The sequence below is a fragment of the Erpetoichthys calabaricus genome, chromosome 5 (assembly GCF_900747795.2).
Source record: "Erpetoichthys calabaricus chromosome 5, fErpCal1.3, whole genome shotgun sequence".
NCBI classification, from domain to species: Eukaryota; Metazoa; Chordata; class Cladistia; order Polypteriformes; family Polypteridae; genus Erpetoichthys; species Erpetoichthys calabaricus.
In genome coordinates, this window is record NC_041398.2 from 159968744 (window position 1) to 159992739 (window position 23996).

The following is a 23996-nucleotide window of genomic DNA, read 5'->3' on the forward strand; positions in this document are numbered from 1 at the left end:
AAAAAATTATTTCAGTGGAAAAACAATTTTTGCACAATGCCACATACAGTAGTATAAAATTAAATTCAATATATATAGATGTTTATAAATTTTGTAAATATCATTCCAGTTTTGTAAATCAATGCAATTCTGAAAAACATTTAAAATGTTGATAATATTAAAGCAGTTACATACAGTACTTTAAAAAACTTAGTGTCCTTTACATTACATTAACATATAAAATTTATAGGAATAATTAAGATATTTTAATTGCATGATAATTTAAAAGTAAATTATATAAAAATAATACAGTAGTAAAATACCACTTCAATTTTAAGTAATAAAATTGTACTAATTGTGAATTATCTATCCATCTTTTTTCTAACCTATTCATTTAGTTCAGGGTCGCATATAGTCGGTGCCCATCTCTATAGGTGGGAACCAACCTAGGACAAGGAGGTGTTCTGTGCCTATTGAAACAAACTTATTAACTTTGAATGAAAGCTTAGCAAGTTTATGATCACTTTAAAAAATGTAATTGTAAATTTACTGGCCACTAGCTGCTTTACTTTCACAGTAATTCAATGCATCATATTAGTGTATATTATAATGAAAAAACAATACTATACAGTAACTTCACAGTAAGATGGGCCCCAAAATTACTGTGATATAGCAGCAAGTATTTGCCATAACTGAGCAAATAATAGAGGGACAAATACTTTTTCATTGCAATGTGATTGAGACAATCTAAAGCAAACTTGCAAATCTATCACAAAAAACATTTAAGGAATAAGAGAGTTTAATCGCTATTAAATATAGATCTGAAATCACAGTTCTGCCCTGACTTAGGCTTCTGCATTATGTAACTGCACATTTACTTAATGGTTGGTCAGCTGTTGATTTATTCTGATTTTCAAATGCAGACTATCAATTGTCACTGTGTAGATACTGCACTTATAGTAAACTTTTTGTGTATTCATATTTTATAGTTTTATTGATTAGTATTTTATTAGTATTTTTCTGTCATTTTCTATTTTTAATATTATATCACACTATTTAATGGTATTTATGGAACTACATGTAAAAAGTACGAATTGAAATATAAAACAATTGCAAGTCTTTTGTGTACTAATTTATCCCATTATGTCCAAGTACAGCAGACAATAGCAAAGAAAAGACCTTTCCATATGCCTACAGCAAAGGGCCGGCTCTTTTCTACCATTACCTTCAACAATGCTGAAATGCAATTTTTACCTTCAAAACTAGCCATTCCACCAATTCCTTCAAATCACACAAACAGCTTCACTGTTCTCCTTTTTCATCCTTCTTGGTCTCTTTATACTTTTAGTACTCCAAATTTTCTGATAAAGTGTTTACTTTACACAAACATTTCAACAGACATTGCCGGGATAGTGTGTTGGTTTCTGATTTGTTTACTTTATTAACTACCTTCCATGAGTCCACCACTAGATGGGTGTTTTATTTCTCTTTTCCTGTTTCTGAGACAAAGGTCTTCTATCAAATTCTGACATGCCATTCAAACATCTTTGTAGAGATGACCAAATGATTACTAATGTGATTCTTACCAAAAAGCTACCTTCTGGAAAACTAAAACAGCTGAAGAATCTGGGTACTATCATCATTTTGAGGATCCAATTGACTGGTTCTTCTGCTGTAACATCCAGAGAATTTGTACCTGGCCATACACTTAACCCAGCTTCTAATCTAAACATTAGTTATTTCTCAGTGGGTCTACTGAGACTCCATCCTGGCAGAACTGTTTAATTTTTTTCATTATACTGCTTCAACCTATTAACAATGTAGCAAAGTCAGTTTGAATTATGGTACTATAAAGTCCTATATACCTGTCAGTTATCATTCTTCCATTTTCTGACTAGGCAGTCTGTCTCCTGCTTATTACTTCTCATGCATGGCCCCAATTTGTTTATTTTTCAAAACAAAACTGCTCCCTCAATTCAAAAGTTGTTATTAAAAATATTAGATCCCTTTTGTGCCTAATACTTTTTTGCTATTTTGTAATTATCAGCATGTCACATATTTTTTGTCTCATTTAAAACAGCATTCAAAAGAACATCATGGTTTACTTCTTCTTCATGCTGTCACATACTGAAGGCTTGTAGATTAACACATACAGTAATCCCTCCTCCATCGCGGGGGTTGTGTTCCAGAGCCACCCGCGAAATAAGAAAATCCGCGAAATAGAAATCATATGTTTATATGGTTATTTTTATATTGTCATGCTTGGGTCACAGATTTGCGCAGAAACACAGGAGGTTGTAGAGAGACAGGAACGTTATTCAAACACTGCAAACAAACATTTGTCTCTTTTTCAAAAGTTTAAACTGTGCTCCATGACAAGACAGAGATGACAGTTCTGTCTCACAATTAAAAGAATGCAAACATATCTTCCTCTTCAAAGGAGTGCGTGTCAGGAGCACAGTCTGTCAGAAACAGAGAGGAAAGCAAACAAATCAATAGGGCTGTTTGGCTTTTAAGTATGCGAAGCACCACCGGTACAAAGCTGTTGAAAGCGGCAGCTCACACCCCCTCCGTCAGGAGCAGGGAGAGAGAGAGAGACAGACAACAACAAACAGACAAAAATCAATACGTGCCCTTTGAGCTTTTAAGTATGCGAAGCACCGTGCAGCATGTCGCTTCACGAAGCAGCTGCACACAGAAGGGAGCAACGTGAAGATAATCTTTCAGCATTTTTAGAGGAGCGTCTGTATCGTCTAGGTGTGTGAACAGCCCCCCTGCTCACACCCCCTACATCAGGATCAGAGAAAGTCAGCGCAAGAGAGAGAAAGAGAAAAGTTAAGTTGGGTAGCTTCTCAGCCATCTTCCAATAGCGTCCCTTGTATGAAATCAACTGGGCAAACCAACTGAGGAAGCATGTACCAGAAATTAAAAGACCCATTGTCCTCAGAAATCCGCGAACCAGCAAAAAATCCGCGATATATATTTAAATATGCTTACATATAAAATCCGCGATAGAGTGAAGCCGGGAAAGGCGAAGCGCGATATAGCGAGGGATCACTGTATACTAAATCTGTAAATGTTGTACAATTTAATTTGCACAGCCTGTAAAAATAGAGTTTTCTGTTAGCTAAGAAGACATAAAATACCCAGTACTAAATTTATTGGACTTTCTAATATTTAAATCAGTGCACTTATGGACATAAAATACTTTCAGCAACCTTCAAGCATATGCATGCAATTTGAAAAACTGAAAATAACTAAGTAGTAAAACAAAAATAACAGGAAAAGGGAAATGTTACAAAGAAAGTACTTGTAACCATTGTTTGTTATGGCCATAAATTTCAACTTAGAACAAAACCCAGGCGATACTATTTGTACTCATCTGCCTTCAAGTAACAATCATTTTAATCAAAGGATGTACTTGAATATTGTAATCATTAACATTGAAGACAATTTTGCTGAAGCATTCATTTCAAAACATTTTGTTGTCATTTAAAATGTTGTCTTCTAGATTATGTAAGACTAACTCATATTTAAAACATGACAGATTGATGAGGAAGATATCTTTTCTACACCATCATAAAATCAAAAATCCCTGTGAAACCATTTTAACCTAGTTTACAAATTATTAAGTTTTGTTTCCTGTGTCTTTTGGGATGTGTGATAAAATTGTGATTTTATGCTTCTCTAGAACTGAAGCAAAATGGCTCCTTTTGGGAATTTGAGAGGAACATAATTTAATCTAGGTGAGATTAATGAATAATTAATGCGCTTGATTTTGGGTTATACCATATTCACCCGCTAGAGATCAAAGCTCCATGGAGACTGAGAACCACACTTTATTAAGTACACCAGCTGTTCTCATGTAACTGACTGCTCAGTCAATCACAGCACTATATATGCAGAGAATGCTGCTTAAAGAGGATAGATAGGAATCAACTGACTATGTGTAAACAACTAAGAGGAAGGAGAGGCAAGAGTAACTTGCATCTACAATGCAGTAAATGCTGGAGGTAGTGGGTGTATCGATGTGGAAATTGATGTGCAAAAGTAACTTAGGCAGAGTAAATTTTGGATTATTTCAAGCAACCAACAGATGAATACAACAGTGGTTTTGAAAAAGACATAAATCTTCCTACCTTGCATCACAGCCACCAAAGTGAAGAAGTTCCACTCCTTCTAACAAAAATAAATGTGAGGTTGATGTGAGGAATGGAGAACATTAACCAGTTGGATGAAACCTAATTCCTGCCAATTCGTGCTATATAAATTCTATGAAATTCAGATGTGCTATTTTTGTCTGAATCTTCATTCAGCAATTTTACTTTAAATTTTTACTTTAAAAATACTTTAAATTTTAAGCATTAATTATTTATTGTAAGTGCTCACATGCTTTACAAAAAAGAGGTTGCATGATGTGGCAGTTTACTCCTATTGACTCAGTAGTTAATAAAAGCAAGCACCCTCTGCTGATAATAATTAGCTCTTGCTGCCTAAACAATTACTGTATAAATAATCAGTTCCTTTGTCTTCTTGTCTTCATGAGAAAGGCCATGCAGCTATGTGGAAAAATCTCCTTTGCCAACAACAGGATGTTTTTTATGCTTTTCTTTATTTTAAGCTTCATCTGTGGCGTTTCCTGCTCTGCTGTCACCAGTTTCTAGCAAAGCAATAAAACTTAATTTAAACTTCTAACAACAGTTGCTGGCTGTAATTCACTCTCCAAGGTGACTGACTCAGATAAGGAAATCAGAACCCAGCACTGGTAAAAATGTATGTTCTTTTAAGAAACTTAAGATACGGGTTACTTAACGATTAATTTAATCTCACCTGTGCTCTTTACCATACAGTACAGAAGATGTGAGTATATGTAAGAGCTATGGAAAAGCTTAACTGCTGCATGTGCCTGTTAAACTGCTGAGCGCTTTTAGTAGCGAGAAAAGCGCTATATAAATGCAAAGAATTATTATTATTATTATTTGAAATGGAAATAGGCAATCCTTGTCCTGGAAAGCTTCAGTGACTCCAGGCGTTTGTTTCAACCAGTTACTTAATATAATATCAGTCTTGTTGGAACCTGAACTCATTGTTTTATCTTGCAAAATTCTCTTGCTTTCTATCTACTGTCTTAGAAATTTAAAATAATGTAGGGTTCTAGTTTTGTTTGAAATTCAAAAAGACAAGTACTGCTACTATAACTTTTAGTGCAGACATTGTATTTCTTTTCACTTTTTGACATTTTTGCTTTATTTTCATTAACATGCTTGACAAGAACTTTTATTACTTTGTTGTTTCTTTTTTATTAACGAGAAGGCATTTAACAATAAGTCACAAATAAACAGTACTATAACTTATCAGCTAAAATGGTGTGATTTTCTACTTATTTCATATTTTATATATAACATATATATTAGTAATAGCTTCTTTTGACTATATATTTATTTAAACGTTTTTACAAAGTTTGGGATTAAAGGATTCTGATCCTTTCACTTCTTTTTATTGACTTTTTTAGGAACTGAAATATAAGCTGGGCAAAATTTCTGACTCAGAATAATGAAACAGGTACAAGCTGCACAATATCTAAAGGACATGTTCCATACACCATGACAACTGACCATCAATAAACAAGGAACTGGAACAAAAGCCTGCAATTATTGTGGCTTTCCTAGTCCAGGTTTTGTCACTTATGCGCTAGATGAAAATGCTGCTTCAAGTAGATATTTATCACATGTGCTTTTTTTTTAGAAAATAAGGTGATACATTTTATTTTCAATTAGTTCTAAATATCAAGTTGTTTACAAAACTTTTCAAACAGTGTTTGAGCTATCCTTGATCTGACCTGTGGAGGCGCCAAGGTTTCTTAAATGAGGGACTCAATGATTTTTAAATGAAACTGCCTGTTCCTTTGTCATTCATTGCCCTCACAGTTTTCTCTGCTGCTGTGATTCTAACTAATATCTCTCCATTCTACATGGTCTTAACAGCCATTGTTTTAATTCAGATAAATTGGAATTGGCTTTTATGTTTGGCTATACATATTGTCCATTTCCTGTATCTCTAGAGGGTCAATAAAACCACAAATTTATTACTGAGGCAGTGATTTCAGAACATTATGCTAGATAAGATCTTCCTTGAGTCCTTGGTGCCCTCAGATGGACATTCTAACAAGAAACCTGGCAGGAGATAAGCCTTTAGACATAAATGCTTATTCAATGCAACTATTTTGATTTTTTTCTGCATATAGAAGTTACTGTAAACTTAACTAGATTTTTGGTGACGCTCTTAAATAAATGTATTCATTGTGGTATAACTTTGTACTTAATGAATTATGTGGTTTGCGCTGCTGCCTTATAACCCCAAAGTCTGGTGTTCAATCCTTGACCTGGCCAGTGCTTGTGTAGCAATATTCTCCCCATGTTGACATGAGATTTTCTTTGGGTTTTCCTCCCATACACCAAATTACCGATTATTAGATTTATTTGTGAAAGGTCTCTTTTGAGTGAGAGTGCTATGCGTGTGTGTGTGTGTGTGTGTAAAGTGTTGTTTCTTCTCTTGTGCTCAGAGATTCTGGGACAGAGAGCAGCTCCTAGTGAAGTCCTAAATAATTTAATAAGAGTGTCAATCAGTTTTTTCCTGTTTCTCTGCCATTGGCTACCTCTGTGCTGCTCTTCTTTTAACAATCTGCAAAGTGCTCTGTGCTAGTCAACTGAGAGGAAAGCAGTTTGAATGAATTAAGAGAAAGCCTGAAACTTTTTGCTAATTTATTATGGATATTTTTGTTGTACGAAATACAGTATATACAATAGAAGACAAACCTATCTTGGACAAATTGATTTTTTTTATTTTTATCTGAAGATGGTGAGTAGAATGAATCTGCCTTTCAATAAATCTACAGTGCAGTACATAGCTTTAAAACCAACTAAAAATACATATGTCAATACATTTTCAAAATGTTGTTGTTTCTTTTTTAAATATTACTTTTTTCACATTATATCACATGTAGTCAGCCTTACCCCTTGTTATAAAAATCATTATTCATATTCAAGAAGGATGTTCGTGGTTTAATTTACATAAAGTAAAAACAAACTGCTATTTTTTAGGTACAACTCAACATAAAAATTCAGGGAATTGTTTTACATAAAATATATAGAAAATGTATAGTATGTATGTATGCATGACATTTTCATTTTCATATCACTCATATCACCAATATTTTCCTCTCAGATTATATTCTTTATATCTCAAAAACTAAAAATCAAATTTCATGGTCATATTTATGTTTAGGTGGTCAAAAGTAAGAGAAACTAGCTATTTTAGTCCAGGAAAAATTTTGTGTGGATCCTGGTTGATCCTCTCAAGCTATGTTAGATTGGATGGGAAACACCTGTGAACTGATATCTTTCAGGTCCCTTCACAGATGTTCTGTAGGGTTTAATAAGTCTTTGCTTTGGCTGGTCCACTCAAGAACAATCATAGACTTTGTCCTGAAGCCACCCCAGCTGTATGACTGGCTGTTTGCTTTGTGAACTTTATGCTTTAGGTCACTGTCAGGAATATAAAATTAACTCCTACTCGAATTTCATGTGCACTCTTACATTAGTTTTCTTCAAAGACTTCTATGTTTTGGTTGCATTCACCCCTTCCTTCAATACTGTTTTGTCTCACTGTCCCTACCACTGTGAAGCATCCCCATAGTGTGACCCAGACATAGTGCTTGGTGTTCAGCACAAAGAGTTCAATTTTTGTCTCATTAGACCAGAGAATTTTTCCTAATGCTCTCAGAGTTCTTTAAATTCCATTTGGCACCTCCAAGCAGACTATTATATGCCTTTTACTAAAGAGTGGCTCCCATCTAACAATTCTGTCATAAATGTCTGATTGATGAAGTGCGGCTAAGACAGTTATCCTTCTGATAGGTTCTCCTATCGAAGCAGAGGATTTCTGAAGCTCTGTTATAGTGACCATGGAGTTCTTGGTTACCTCCTTGATCAAGGCCCTTCTTCTCCAGTTACTCAGTTTGGCTGAATGAACAACACTAATAAAAGTCCCAGTGGTTGCAAATCTCTTCCATTTTACAAGTATTGAGACCATTATGCTCTTGGAGACACTCAAAGCTTTAAAAATGGCCTTATACCCTTGTTTTGATCTAAGCCTCATTACAATTCTATTCCTGAAGACTGTGAATTTCCCATTGGGATTAATAAAGTATCTATCTATCTATCTATCTATCTATCTATCTATCTATCTATCTATCTATCTATCTATCTATCTATCTATCTATCTATCTATCTATCTATCTATCTATCTATCTATCTATCTATCTATCTATCTATCTATCTATCTATCTATCTATCTATCTATCTATCTATCTATCTATCAAAGGTCTACAGAGTGTTCCTTGGACTTCACGGATCAGTTTGTTTCCTGATATGCACCGTGAATTGTGGGACCTTACATACACAGGTGTGTGCCTTTTTAAAGTATGTTAAATCTTGCCACATGTATACTCAAATCAAATTCTAGACATATCTCAAGAATAATCAGAGTAAATAGAATGCACCTGGCCTAATTTTGGAGTGCCACAGAAAAGGGTCTAGCTACTATTGTAAATGAGAGATTTAAGTTTTTTTTTTTTTTTTAAAACATTTTCAGATCTTTTTGAAGACATTTTTTCACTTTATCATAGTGTAGATCGATGGACAGAAATGGAAAATTTATCCATTTAAAATTAAATATTCTATCTAATAAAATGTGCAAAAAGCGAAGGAGTCTAAAAACTTTTTGAATTCACTGCACACATCATTCAAGTAACTTATGCAAGAAGTATACTGAGCACATAGTTCTAGATAGATCCTTGAGGTGATCATTGTTTCCATTCAAAACAGCCACATGATCTAAAAATCTCATGTCCTGTGAACCTCAATCTTAATCAAAAGTTATGCTAGCTACGTGTAGGCACCCTGCACAGAAATGTGAAATTCAGTCCTGTAAAAGAGAACAACTAGCCAGATATCTCCATCTAATAAATATCTGTTTTAAATTTTGATTTTGTAAATTATAGTGCTTCTTCCAATGACATTTGTGATTGATTTTAATTTCAATTGTATGGCAAGAGGGTTGCACATGTAACATGTTGTCTGCAGTTTGCTGATGGCATAAAATATACGGCCTGATCTCATCCTGTACTGCTGGTTTATGTGCAGGCAGTGTTATCTGTGTTCTAATACCAGCATTTTGGGACATAATTATAAAATATATTAAAAAATTGCAATTACACAAATTAATACATCCATCTTACTAACCCGCTTAAAGGATAGGAAAGGGTTGCAGGGCAGTTGGAGCCTATCCCAGTAATCATAGGGCAGTAACACCACCTGGACAGGGCACTAGTTCATCACAGGCTGAGCACAAACACACTTTCTAGGGTCGATGTGGAAAAGACCATTCATGTAACCTATATGTGTTTGGACTGTGGGAGCAAAACCAGAGCTCCTGGAGGAAACCCACATGGACATGGAGGGAATGATGAAACTCCACACAGGGGACACCATGTATACAAACATTTATTATGTGGCAGCACTATGCCACCAGGCTGCCCCATGTGAGATGAATTATTACAGTATATACCAACCACTGATGCTGTAATCCTTCATCTGAAAACCATACTAGCAACAATCACCTTCTAAGCAGTAGTGGCACTAACCCACAGTGTCCTATATTGATTCAAGGAAAATCTGGTGTTATGGGTAGTGACATTACTATACTGAACTAGTCAAAGTCAGTTTCACATTGAGATTCATTCTCTGTTCCAAAATTCAGTCTTTGTCCATCTGACTTTCTCCCTTTATCCCATAACATAAAAGGTGCCCAGATGTTTGGCTAGTCAGAAGTTATACATTCCTGAGATGGACTGGCTTCACATCCTAAACTGACTCTTGCCTTTCACATTCTACTAAAACAATTTGTTCCATTTCCCCACTATCCTTTCTTACTATTGCATACATAAGACAGAAAATAAGATGATTACATCTGCAAAAAATACTCGGCAACAAATAGCATAATTTCTGTAATAGGAGTAATTTAGGAGTCTAAAAATTTTTTTATTGTTGTTCAATCAATTTAATTAAACTTAAGGCTATCTTCTTCTGCTCCTTTCAGCTGCTCCCATTAGGGGTTGCCACAGCGGATTATCTTCTCCAAAACTTTCTGTCCTCTGCATCTTGTTCTGTTACACCCATCACCTGCATGCCCTCTTTCACCACATCCTTAATTGCCAAATCAATATGCGGACAACAATACAAATTTAAGGCTATAAAGACAAGAAAACTAAAGTTATATTTTATTGAACATACAGCTGTGTAGGACATCATTAAAATTAATTTGTGTTTGATAATCTCAGAAACAATTAATCATTAATGAATATATGGTGTTACCTAGAAAGTAACACAACAAAACAACCAGCTAAATGGGTAGTTTTTCATGTTGTCACAAAACAGTGACACTGTGACTCAGCGGATTGTGTCTATGTCACAGATCAAGGAAACTGGAATTGAATTCTGGCCAGGTGCTGTTTCTACAGAGTTTACCCAACTGGCACATCGTTGGTGTTTGTCTAATGTGTAATGCAATGAAATTGCACTTTCTGTCTTACACCTAATACTGTGAGGGATGGCTGTAATTCTCCATGACTATACAATCGGATTGAGCAGATTCAGTTAATGAATAGATATAGTAGATGTTATATAGCAGCAGATAGTTAAATACAATATTTGCTTTAAATAGATTAAATCAAGATTATTTCCATTACATATTTATAATTAACTAGCTAGGTTTCCTGTTGAATACAATTAATAGAGTACATTTAAAAATATTTTATATATTTTGTCCTACATGTACCCTCGGTGTCCATCATGTCTCTCAACCTCTGTTACCCCACTCTTCCTCTTCTGCAATTCCTACTTCTCAGACTCTGTCATTTTGAGGTGCCCTGTTCGCCTGTTGTTCATTTTTTGACTACCACAATACCCACTACAAAAAATACTTTGTGTCTTTGAAGGAGATTCAGGTTGTGCCTAATTAGCATCTAGCAAATCAACATCACTAAGTACATTATTCAGTTTGAAATGCTCCATTTTTAAGGTTTTTTTTTTGTAAAAAAAAAAAAAGAAAATTGTCACAATCAGGAACTGAATTTCACTCCCCTAGCATATTTTGTTATCATCTCTACCACTAACCAACCAAAGCTAAAATAACCAATCAGACAAAAGCTAAATTGACTAATCAGATTGCTCAGAGGGACTGGACACACAAAAACACAGTAGCATTTTATGTTATAACAGAATTGTTAAACAATAAAACTGGAAACAGTGATAAATTAAAGCAAGAAAGCAAATTATACAAATAGATGATTCTTAAAAACTACACTAAACTGAAACTAAACTAAAAACTGATAAAGGTTTAAAAAAAGTGCTAGTTTTCTGTAAGAACCATTTATAAAAATAAATATTGCCAAGACCAGTACAGCACCCCTGTTGCTACAATCAATATTGATCAAATTTCCTTGAAGAGAAGACATGTTCTAACCTACATAATAAAGTTAAATAACCTAAGCTTCCTTCAATTATAGAGGGAGAGATTTTAGGGGAGTTGCTATTGTTCTATAACAATAGAACAATAGCAATTAAAGTGGTGTGCATGTATACCGAACAAATAAAAGGTTAGTATAATGTTATATATCTAAATGTGTGCGCAAATGTAAATTACACATACAGTAAGACTAAGCGTGACAGTTCTTTCAATGAGAGAGCCTAGATGAAGTGAAAGACAGAGAGAGAGAGTTGTTTTTTATAACAGGTTTCATGTTTGAACTTTGATGGAAACTGATAAATAGTAAAGAAAAGCCCATAACAAAGTAACTACTAGAGAAGAATAAACATGCTGATTACTTTTTAGACTTATTTAAATTAAAACACTGCCAAGTCTGTCACTAGTAACATAAGTTGCCGTATACCTCTAACACACTTAATCTTGTTCAAACTATTGTGTTTTCTTTATGTACGTTTCATGTTCTGTCTATTAACAAGTGAATTTCATCCTGCAGATCAAAGGTGTGCTGTTAGGTTCATTGCCTACTTGTCCCATCCGAGAGTGGGCCTTAGACATGTGTTACTTTGTTAATGGTTAATTGATATTTCAATAATATTTTAAATTCATTTTTAGATCTTAGTACCCACTGTTAAAACTTCACCTAATAATAAACAAAATGTACTGATCTTAAACTAAAGAAATATAGAAGTTTTTCAGTTAAGAATATCATTTGCAAAAAAAAAAAAAAACAATACTTTCTAAATTGTGTGGTTTGCATGAAAAACGAAGGTAATTTACAATAGCAGGTGAAAAATTTATATGGCCCATTTAAACTGTGAACCTAATCTCATTAGGCCCCAAAAGGATAAAGTAGCTCTTGAGAATAAAATGCCTGCATCTGATTTACTGGTACATTTGTAGATCTCTCATTTGGAGCACTACCAGTTGTTTTCAACTAAAAGAATCGTTATATACATGCAGTACATTTAAAATGCTTGAATGTATGTTGCTTATTAGGCTTTACAAAATTTCAAAGCTTTTAGGCCTATGTGGTAACACATAATTATTTCTTACAAAGAAAAGGTAAATTTGCAGAAAGCAACATTATTGAGTAGCATGGCATCCATTCAAAACTTCTTCCAAATTTCCAGTAGAATCAATAAAAATTATATTTTAATAGAGTGAATTCCAGAACAACAAAATAATGCTATGTATACATTGGGAGGGTTTTGGAATTTGTCTGTCATTCTCTTCTTGATTTTTTCATTTTTTAACTGCTAAAAAATTTGCTAATTTATTATATTTTAGAACATTTATTTCTGTCATTTTTCTTGGAGATTACTTGTTTGATGAAATAGTGTATCAGTAAAGCTGTCATATTGTTGAAATGTAATAGATGTAAATCTAAGATGTGATAAATTTCTAATACTAAAATACGTTAAACTTTTTACACCTTGTATTTTTACTACTGGTGTAGTACTGATTGAATTTGTGGTTATGTTTGTTAAATGCTTTAACACTTATGAAAACTGCAAACTCACACAAAAATACCCCCACCACTGTAATTATCTCTCCCTTGAAGCCACACAATAGGTATGTTTCGCAGTCTGAATCAGTCCTCCCTAAAAACTGCAGATCTGGTTATTCTACTGCTTGTAAACATGTAGATGATTACTTATCCCTCCTAAGATCTGCCATTGAATTGAGTTTTTGTTTACATTTTCTAAAAACATAACTGAATATCTTTTCATTTTAAGATGAATGAATCTGAATAAGTGGGACCAGAGTCCATGGATGCTGTTCTCATTAGAAGACAAAGAAAATTTGCAAGCTGAATCAGAAATAAGATTAAAGAAATGGGTTAAATGGGGCCACATTTAGTACTGATGTATCCACACCGCAAAAAGAAGCATTGCAGCATCTGAGATGAATTGTACAGCTTTTATTACAGTCTGCATCATGCACCTGAAAATGTACGATATGCTAGTTATTGTGCGGCAAACTAGAGAACAGACTACATCTCAAGTCATTATGTCATAACAAAGATCCTTTGAGAGAAACATGGAAGATTTAGTAAAAGGGTAAATCATAAAGTAAAGGTAATCTGAAAATTATGTGGTAACTGTAACAGACAGAACTTAACACAATACAACACATTCACGATGGCTTATGGGTAGCTTAAACGTGCACAACGCAGCAATCTGATGTTAGTCTAGTTGATGGCAAGATCAAATGAACATGGACATTCCACAGCTGGAGTCCACCATTATTGAACAATGAGCATAATTCATTAATTTTTTATGTGCATGATAAAAACAGGAGTTTTAAATAAGTTAACGTTCACAAGTCATTTGGCCCGGAAGGCATTTCAGATAGCATTTTAAAATCCAGTTCATTTGCTGATGTCTTTATTTATATCTCAAATATTTTGCTAAAATAATCTGTAGTTTCCACCTGCTTCAACAAAACAACAATTATCACTGTTTAAATAAAAAATGGATGATCTAAATGACTACAGACCATGGCACTCACTCAAGTTATGACGAAGTGCTTTGAGAAACATATTAAACAGGGTCATATCACTGATCACTCCTACCACTTTCTTTTATGTGGACTCATTCCCTGGACACTTTTTACTACTTTTTACTACTTGGACATGGATTTTCACACGCCGAGACTCGTCTATTCAGGTAGTCAACTTCAAGCGCTGAGAACAAAGGCCCGTGCAGGTGTGGTTCCCTATTTACCCGACAAGGTAAGAAGGTCATATCATGGCAGCAGAGCCGGCGCTAAGCTAAAAGCCAAGCGGCTAGCGAGAAAGTGTCGATACAAGCCTTCAGTGCCTTCTGTGATCCTGGGAAATGTGAACTCACTACCAAATAAGATCGCCAAACTGGCTGCGCAGGTGAAAAATGTCAGGACCTACAGAGAATGCAGTTTGTTGTGTTTTTGTGAAACGTGGCTAACAACTAACATCCCAGATGCTAACGTGGAGCTACCCGGGTTTAGCACAGTTAGAGCAGACAGAGATGAAAATACCTGTGGGAAGTGGAAAGGAGGAAGACTCGCTCTCTATGTGAATACAAGGTGGTGCAACTCTGGACATGTAAATGTCTAAATCTCCACTTGCTGCAGGGACATCGAACTGTTGGCCATAAGTCTGCATCCCTATTACTTGCCCAGAGAGTTTGGACACATCATTGTTGTTATTGTTTACATCCCTCCTCGGGCGGACATGGAGATAGCGGGTGACATCATCCATTCCGCTGTTGCTAAACTGCAAACAAAGCACCCCGAGGCACTTGTGCTAATCGCTGGAGACGTTAACCATGTGACGCTGGACAAAACATTACCTGCCTTCTCCCAGTATGTGGATTGTAACACCCGGGGAAATAGGACTATTGACCTACTTCATGCAAACATTAAAGACGCATACAGCACCACCCCGCTGCCTGTGCTTGGGAAAGCAGATCATAACCTGGTTATGCTTTAGCCTCACTACGAACCAAGAGTGAGGGAACTACCTGTAATCACACGTTCATTCAGGAAGTGGTCCCCTGAGGCAGAGCAGGCACTGAGAGACTGCTTTGGAACTGCGGACTGGGATATCCTGCAGGGATCATAGAGTGAGAACATTGAGGAGGTTGTTGACTGCACTACTGACTACATCAACTTCTGTATGGACATTGTAGTTCCAGTAAGAACTGTACGCTGCTATGCTAACAACAAGCCATGGATTACAAGTGACATCAAGGGCCTTTTGAACCAGAAGAAAAGGGCTTTTAAAGGCGGTGATCAGCATGAGCTCAAGCGCGTACAAAAGGAACTCTGAGTCCAGTTCAGGGCGGCGAAGGAGCAGTACAGGAGAAAGCTAGAGCAGAAGTTGCAGAATAACAGCATGAAGGAAGTGTGGGATGGGATGAAGATCATCACTGGCTGCAGTTTGAAGCGGGGTGCCACCATCATAGGAGAGAGTTTCCCCCCACCCACAATTACAGCAGCCCAGGTAAGCAGAGAACAGGGGAGAGGCCCGAGGCTTTGGAAAACATCTTGCATCACCCCAGTCCCAAAGGTATCACGTCCTAGTGAGCTAAATGACTACCGGCCTGTCGCCCTGACGTCACATGTGATGAAGACCATGGAGCGGCTGCTGCTTCACCACCTGAGGCCACAGGTCCGCCATGCCCTCGACCCTCTGCAGTTCGCATACCAGGAGAAGGTGGGAGCAGAGGATGCCATCATCAATATGCTACACCGACCACTCTCCCACTTGGACAGAGGCAGTGGTGCTGTCAGAATTATGTTTCTGGACTTCTCTAGCGCCTTCAACACCATCCAACGCTCCTTAGGGACAAGCTGACAGAGATGGGAGTAGATTCATACCTGGTGGCATGGATCGTGGACTATCTTACAGACAGACATCAATATGTGCGTCTCGGGAACTGCAGGTCTGACATTGTGGTCAGCAACACAGGAGCGCCGCAGGGGACTGTACTTTCTCCGGTCCTGTTCAGCCTATATACATCGGACTTCCAATAAACTCAGAGTCCTTCCACATGCAAAAGTTCACTGACGACACTGCTATCATGGACTGCATCAGGAGTGGGCAGGAGGAGGAGCATAGGGACCTAATCAATGAGTTTGTTAAATGGTGCAACTCAAACCACCTACAACTGAACACCAGCAAAACCAAGGAGCTGGTGGTGGATTTTAGGAGGACCAGGCCCCTCATGGACCCCGTGATCATCAGAGGTGACTGTGTGCAGAGGGTGCAGACCTATAAATACCTGGGAGTGCAGCTGGATGATAAATTGGACTGGACTGCCAATACTGATGCTCTGTGCAAGAGAGGACAGAGCCGACTATACTTCCTTAGAAGGCTGGCGTCTTTCAACATCTGCAATAAGATGTTGCAGATGTTCTATCAGACGGTTGTGGGGAGCACCCTCTTCTATGCGGTGGTGTGCTGGGGAGGCAGCATAAAGAACAGGGACGCCTCATGCCTGGACAAACTGGTGAGGAAGGCAGGCTCTATTGTAGGCATGGAGCTGGACAGTTTGACATCTGTGGCAGAGGGACGGTTGCTGAGTAAGCTCCTGTCAATCATGGAGAATCCACTGCATCCACTGAACAGTATCATCTCACGACAGAGGAGCAGCTTCAGTGACAGACTGCTGTCACTGTCCTGCTCCACTGACAGACTGAGGAGATCGTTCCTCCCCCACACTATGAGACTCTTCAATTCCACTCTGGGGGGTAAATGTTAACATTATGCAAAGTTATTGTCTGTTATACCGGCATTTTTATCACTCTTTAATTTAATATTGTTTTTTATCAATATGCTGCTGCTGGAGTATGTGAATTTCCCCTTGGGATTAATAAAGTATCTATCTATCTATCTATCTATCTATCTATCTATCTATCTATCTATCTATCTATCTATCTATCTATCTATCTATCTATCTATCTATCTATCTATCTATCTATCTATCTATCTATCTATCTATCACAGAATATTCCTGATTGCCTGTTCTTCCATGTAAAGTTACTGAACAACAAATATTGTATGTGTTGTCGTATACTGAACATATGTATATGTATGTGAGTGTGTGCATATTTGTTGGTATTGCTTCTCTATAACTAATCTGAGGATATACAGTATGTAAGTAAGAAGTCATTGTACTATGCGTATATAAAAATAAACTTGAACTTGAACAGTTGGGACTACCTTGGATCTCTCTGTAGACTGATGGTGTTAGTTACACGAAAGGGTGGCCCTAGAAGTGGCATACTGTATACAGGATTTGTATTTGGAATCTCTGCGAGAGCTAAATTGTTACCCTTACCAAAATTATTCAGACTTGGTGTCAGGATGGGTAGTGACATTCTGGAAGAGAGGAAGAAATGTAAGGTGAAGAACACAATAGTAAAAGACTTGGGGGTTGAGAAGAATCACAAGTGACAGAGAGAGAGTGACAGAGAGAGAAGTCAAGCTAGCCCAGTAGGCTAATATGGTATCTGTGAAAATATGTCCACACTAGGTTACAAAGTGTCTGTCATTTGTGCTGTGTTTACAATTACCTGTTCCATTACTCTGCATATTGCCTTCATAATTGGAAATTGTATAAATTAAATTAACATTAGCAAATTAGACATGTTTGTGAAATTATAGTACCAACAAACTATTTTGTAAAAGGTTTTGTTTTATAGCTTTATATGTATTTATGCCTAAACCTATACTGTAATATATCAATTCCACATAGAAAAAGAAGAAGAAGAAGAAGATGTATTTGTTACCGGAAATTACATAAAACAAATGCTTTCCTGTAGATACATCAAAACAGCAGCTTTACCATGCAACAAACTGTACAAAAATAAAGAACTGAGGTGCTGTCCAGCTTCATTAACTGAATGTTTTGAATCAGCACTAGTCTAAATCTTTTGAATCTGGGTCATGTTCAGATTTGAGTGGTTTGATCTCAGAAAAGGTTTTGACTTCTGAATTATGGCAGAATGATTACACAAATTATGGTTAATGTATCTGCACTACTCCATTTAATAATCTGCTCTAAAGTTCCAAACCAATCCACATAAGACGTTGTGTTTTTCCACCAATGTCTTTGCTGATTTAATCAATAAAAGCCATCTTCATTTACTTAAGATAAAAGATTATCAACAAGATAACATGTGTTAATATTAACTTTGCACTTATGAAAAAATAATATATAAGACTATTTTACAGAAATTAACAAATGTTGCTTCTTCTTATTAAAGAAGATAAAAAATACATCAAGTTTTCATCGGCCATTGAGTTCTTTAATTCACAATTGAGATCCCTGTGATTTATTTTATCTGACACAGACCTTGAGACAGGCAGACACAGTTACTAGTACTCTTCCATGACACCACCCTCCATCCCCCACACCTTCTCTCTCTATCTCTAAGTGGAGAGAGTCCAATGTACAGATGGCACTCTTCTTGCTGTCTTAGGAGGCACCCACTTGTTTTCCTGCAATTTCTTCATTCCTTTTTTAGGTTGTTTTCTGTAACAATCTAATGTCTTAGCCAATAAGAAATACTGGTAATGTAGTAGAAAATTTTGATATTGATCACGCAAACTAATTCTCACTGATACAGCATACAGTATTTACATCTACTTTGCACTTTCTTTATTGTGTGATCTAACTGTAAAAGATGAAGTGAAGCTAAATATGATTTTATAAGCTAGCAATAGGATGCTAGCTATTTCTTGAACTTTATCAAATTAAACCATAACTGTGTACTGTTAGGTATTCCTTTTAACTATTAAAATTATTACAAAAAATCCAAATTGTTCTAATTACTATAAAAGTACATGTAAAGCTATACTGAATGTGGATCATGAAGTACTGCACACTGTTGCTCTCTTTATACTGTGTTTTAATGTTCACTTCTTTGCTTAGATGTTCCTTTAATCAATTTTCATACACGAGAATGAAAAAGAGAAATGGCAATTGTGAAAATATCTGACAAAACAATTGCATGATCACATCTCAATCTTTTACAGCCTAGATTCAAATTACTTACCATTTAGTGTATATTTGTTGGTATTTAGTTGCTATAACATGCATAACATTTTTGTTTTAATTTCTGCTCTCTTATGTAGAGCAAATGGTGTGGGAGGAATTGATATATGAAGAAAATAGCAGGCAGCGTGGCTAATCCTGAAGACTTTAGAGCTTTCCAGCTACATAAATCAGAGTGACTTTTTGAATAGCCTCATAAAACACTGTCATTGGCATTCCGCTCACAGTGTAAGGGCTCTCCCTTTAGCATACAGATCATTAGGAAACTTCTAAGCAATCAAGTAATGTGAGTCTGATGAAATTACTCAATCAATTCTCATGCTCTGGGGAAAAGCATTATGAAGAATTGTACACATCCTGATATGTCACATAACCTATTTTTTATTTTGGGGGTTCAAAATATTACAATTTGGTAATCTATTTATGTTTGAAATTTAACATGGTTTAGTTTTCTTCCAAAATAATCTGTTAGACCACCGGTACAACACATCGTCCAGGGAAAAAATGTATTGGACAACCAGTATTGTTAATGCAGTTTTGTGAGATCAAGGCTTTTGAAATCGTAATAATTTTTAGTATAACATAAACTTGGAAATGCAAATACAATACCAAAGATTATATGCATTCTTCTGTGTATAAATGGGAAGAATGTTGCTTCCCCAATGATATATACAATTAGTAACACTTTATTATATTTTAAAAAACATTTTCAGCGTTTAAGTGGAGATATTAACAAAACAAGACAAACACTTTCATTTAGATATAATCAAACACTAAATTATAAAAACCCAAACTGATGTTTGCAAGTACCGTTTGCTGTAACATTAATAAACATAACGGTGCACAAGAGTGTTAAATTAATGCCAGCCCACAGCAAACTTGTCATTTTTAAACAACCAACGCAGTTACACTGCCATATAACGAAATCCCACTAAGAAGTAGAAAGCTTGTCATACCACCAGCGTCGACTGCCTTAGTCATGCTTGCTGTGAAAATCTTCTACACATTACTTCATGAAAACAGTAGGGTTTTGATCGCAGTACGATTATAAGCAAATACTGTGTAAGGGGTAAAAGAGATTTCACAACTGTCACATATTTTAGTTTGCTTGACCTCTAGGATCAACAGAGCTGGCACTGTCAGTACAGACGAATGGTGCTAGCGTGTGGCAATTTATGAAATGTTAGTGTTTATGTTGCTCATCTGTTTCTCACACATACAGTCTGCAGCGTGTAGCCATTGACGCGCTCGAAGTGCATAATCGCAATGATGTTCTACCACTTAATCGAGTGCCTGTTTTCCTTTGATGAAATATCCTTGCGTTTGTCGGATAACGCATCTTTCGGGATTGTAGTTTCTTAGGCAAGTGCCGCCGCGACTCTCTTGCTGCACCTGCCACGCAATCCAGCAGCTCTGCGATCAGCGGGCTAATGGCTCCTCCTTTGGACAATGAATTCGGCTTGTCTGCTACTTCTTGTCGGAGATCAGGCTTGCTCTGAGCTTTGGCAGGCAAACTGAACAAGCAACAGAAGGCAATAGATTCCCCACTAGTGAACCCACTTTGGCACGTCCAATAACTGGTATTTTTTTATTTTGCGTTCTCGATTGTGCCTTCTTTCATGTATGATTGTATACAATAACACTACTCGGACAGTCACCAGAAAGAAAACGCCGAGAGAACATAAACAAAATGCCGATGGCCACATTTACACGACGAAAAAAAACCTTGGATTTTCAACGAATGTTTCAACAGACACAGGTGGCGCATAGCCGTGGCTTGTTAGCATGACAGTGTATATAGAAAGGAAGATGCAAGTCTGTTTCTTAAGTTGTCACCTGGGAAAGTTATAGGAATCTACTGCGCTGTCACCTGGGAATACTAGTTCTACCTGCAGTGGCATCTGTGCCTTTGTTTTTTTCCTTCGCAACATGTGTGGAGTTCGACAGATAACGGCTGTTAGTTTGGTTTGAAATGAAATTGTAAGAAAGCTGACACCTGTCAACTTTTAAGCAGATGATGCTGTTGATACGCGTCACAGGCCCAGTATGTCCTCCATTAATTCATGGGTGTTGTAATAAAAAGGGATTTATCATTACGAGCCATCGTGTTAGAAGGTTAGAATTAGTATACATTATGTACTCCCAATGCGACCCAGAAGGGTGCTCTTAATGGTATTTGCAGTTAAAAGCATCCTCCAAAAACGTAATGTTAAAAATGCACACCAGCGACTAGTGTAATACGCTGCTATTAGCGAAATGTGTTCTAATAGGTTCTTTACGTAACACATCGCTGCCAATTTGCATGACCACAGCCTTTAGATGCCAGTGGGTTTTCAGTAAATGAAACTGATCCACTTCTCTTCTTGGTTACAAGTGTTTTAAGTGCGTACTGGATGTGGCTACGATGCTATTAAAAAAAACATTCAGGGTATCTTTTCCGAAACTTACTTATGACAAACGTACCATTAAAAGGTAAAAGTACCTCGAAATATAGTAACTTATAATTTGGGCTAAGAGTGCATTTATTGTATTCCCTGCTCGTTCTGCCGTCTAAAGGCCATGCAAATAAATAAAAGTTACACCTCTAATTACCGGCGATCAAAATGAGTCCAAATGCAACAATTTGACGATATATTTTGCATTAGCACTTTTCAGTGGGTTCGATTCCTACTACAACACGAGCACCTCCTCGTCCTCCTTGCCCTCCTCCTCCACCTCAAAGACTAAATATTAAAATCTAAGAAAAAAACAGCGGGAGAGGCTACAGAGCGCTCAAACCACCTGTTTTCCTGCAGCGCACTTCCCGGGCCGCTCTTCCGCTCCAAAACCTCAACAGCTTAATGAAAGCAAGGAGAATGATTTAGGAGGCTCACTACTTATACGCATTTGCCACAGGAGTGCAGGAACAGAGTTGCAAAAGACAATAATACGAGCAGCAACAGCAAATTTTACACAGATCAATCTCGCCGGGCATGGAGATAAAGAAGCTAGAAACTGACGGCGGCAATCGGCGACATCCTTTACAGCTAGCTGATTGACTGCATGAAGGAAAATCAAAGCACCACGCAGCGCATCTATTTGCTGCACTACAAAGTGATGCAAAACTTACCGATATGAATAATAGAATCCGAAACCACCGAGTCCCAGGTTAGAGTCCAGAATAGGGGCAAAACCAACATTACCGAGAAAACTTCCATCTCCGTTTCCGTTTAAAATCGAAGGCGGAACGACACGCACAAAATACTTTTAACTCCTGGTTGCCTCGTGAATAGCTGGCATAGGTATAAAGACTCCAGAAAAGGGGCGTTTTGTCTTCTTTGCAGAGATCGCGTCACTTTTTGGCGCTTTTGCATAAAGAAATAGCAGTATTGAATCCACTTGGCTTTCGTCTCACAATCGCGATCAGTAATCAAAACATGTTGAACTTGTTTATATATTCCTCAAATATTAGGCGCTGAAAAGAAAATCCACGGCAGACACGGCGAAGATGAGATGAACAGAAGCACTGCAAAGTCGGATATTTCCTTTGGTCGGATTCTTCAAAAGCGAGCACAGCTCTAGTGTGTATAATTGAATGGCAGTATCATAGACAAATTCACATTCTTCTCCGCAATCGAGCTAAAATTCCAAAAGAATTAAGCAAACTTCCCTGTTCACAAATTTACGGAAATGTAGAAAAATGACAGAGCCTTGCTTTTAGGCTTGCTTTAAACGTGAGAAAGATTTGTAAATCAAAATCCTGACAGTTTTACACGTTAAAACAACTGTTGGAGAAGGTACATATAATCGAGCAAATGCCACCAGACAGCTACTTGAAGAATTAAAGCAGGATGGTGTTGAGGAGCTTGTAGTCGAGATGCAGGACAGCAGCGCAAAGAGAGCAGCAGCGATCGGCAGCATCAGCACCCAGTAGCACGTTGCCTGGAAATGGATCACCAATAAGAAAAAAGACAGGGGGAGAGAGAGAGGGGGTGGAGGGAAGGAGGTGGGGGCCAAGAGAGAGAGAGAGAAATAGTCTGAGCAAGGAAAGCGTAGTCGAGCTCCTCCCGAATAGCACCCTCCTCCATCCGCAGTACACTCATCACGGCTTAAAAACGAGAGGATCTAAGGATGCTGTTGTAGGTGTCGAAAAATATAACGGAATTAAGCGTAATCGAAGACTTATCATTCAGAATTAAAAAGCCAAGATATGATAGTTTCAAATGGTCGATGGTCGTTTCACTCTTCATTTGAAAGACCCAGGAATCACTGAGTCGTCTGTCACCAGATGTTCCTTACAGCTGAAGTGCTTGATACAATATTCATGAGTCGCATGGTTCTCAAACGGAAATTAATAGTAATGATCTTGGCGGTCGGCTTGGCACTGGTGCTTTGGCGATATTAGTGGAAATTACACACACCATTATTTTTTCAATATTGCCAGTAGGGCATCCTGGACATACGCGTGACATTTTTTAGTGTAATACTTGTGACTTTAAAGGACAATGTAATGCAATATCTGACCTGCTTGATGTGACTGATAACACTGCAGCAAGTAGAACATTTCAGAGCACAATGCCGTTTCAGAAAATGTATCTTCAAGAGATATCTATTTATAATTGCTTTAATTGAATTGTCTCCATTATTGCACAATAATTAAAACACGACGGAGTTTACCGAACAAGGCTACACTAACCGAAGTTTTATTTTAAACGTGTTTGAAATGCACACACTGTTCCGAAATTAAATCATGCGAAGAATTATCTAACGGGCACTGTCAAACTCCTCCAAACTCACAATTACTTAAGATAATTGCTTAATTAATTTGAAAAAGCATCACTTCGTCCTTTATCAAATTAAGCCTTTATATCATATTTCAAGCACGCT

General features: G+C 36.9%; 1 protein-coding gene across 2 annotated transcripts in view; it reads right to left on the reverse strand.

Annotated features, from left to right (window-relative positions):
• Positions 1 to 23778, reverse strand: part of grid2 (glutamate receptor, ionotropic, delta 2) — a 2355570-nt gene extending 2331792 nt beyond the window's left edge. Inside the window, exon 1 of one of the 2 annotated variants that reach the window (XM_028802162.2) lies at positions 22240 to 23778. In XM_028802162.2, coding sequence (XP_028657995.1) covers positions 22240 to 22327 — 88 coding nt within the window. In that variant the 5' untranslated portion in view covers positions 22328 to 23778. The remainder of the gene's footprint in view (positions 1 to 22239) is intronic. The other variant, XM_051927734.1, reaches the window with a different exon arrangement.
• Between the last annotated feature and the right edge of the window lie 218 nt (positions 23779 to 23996).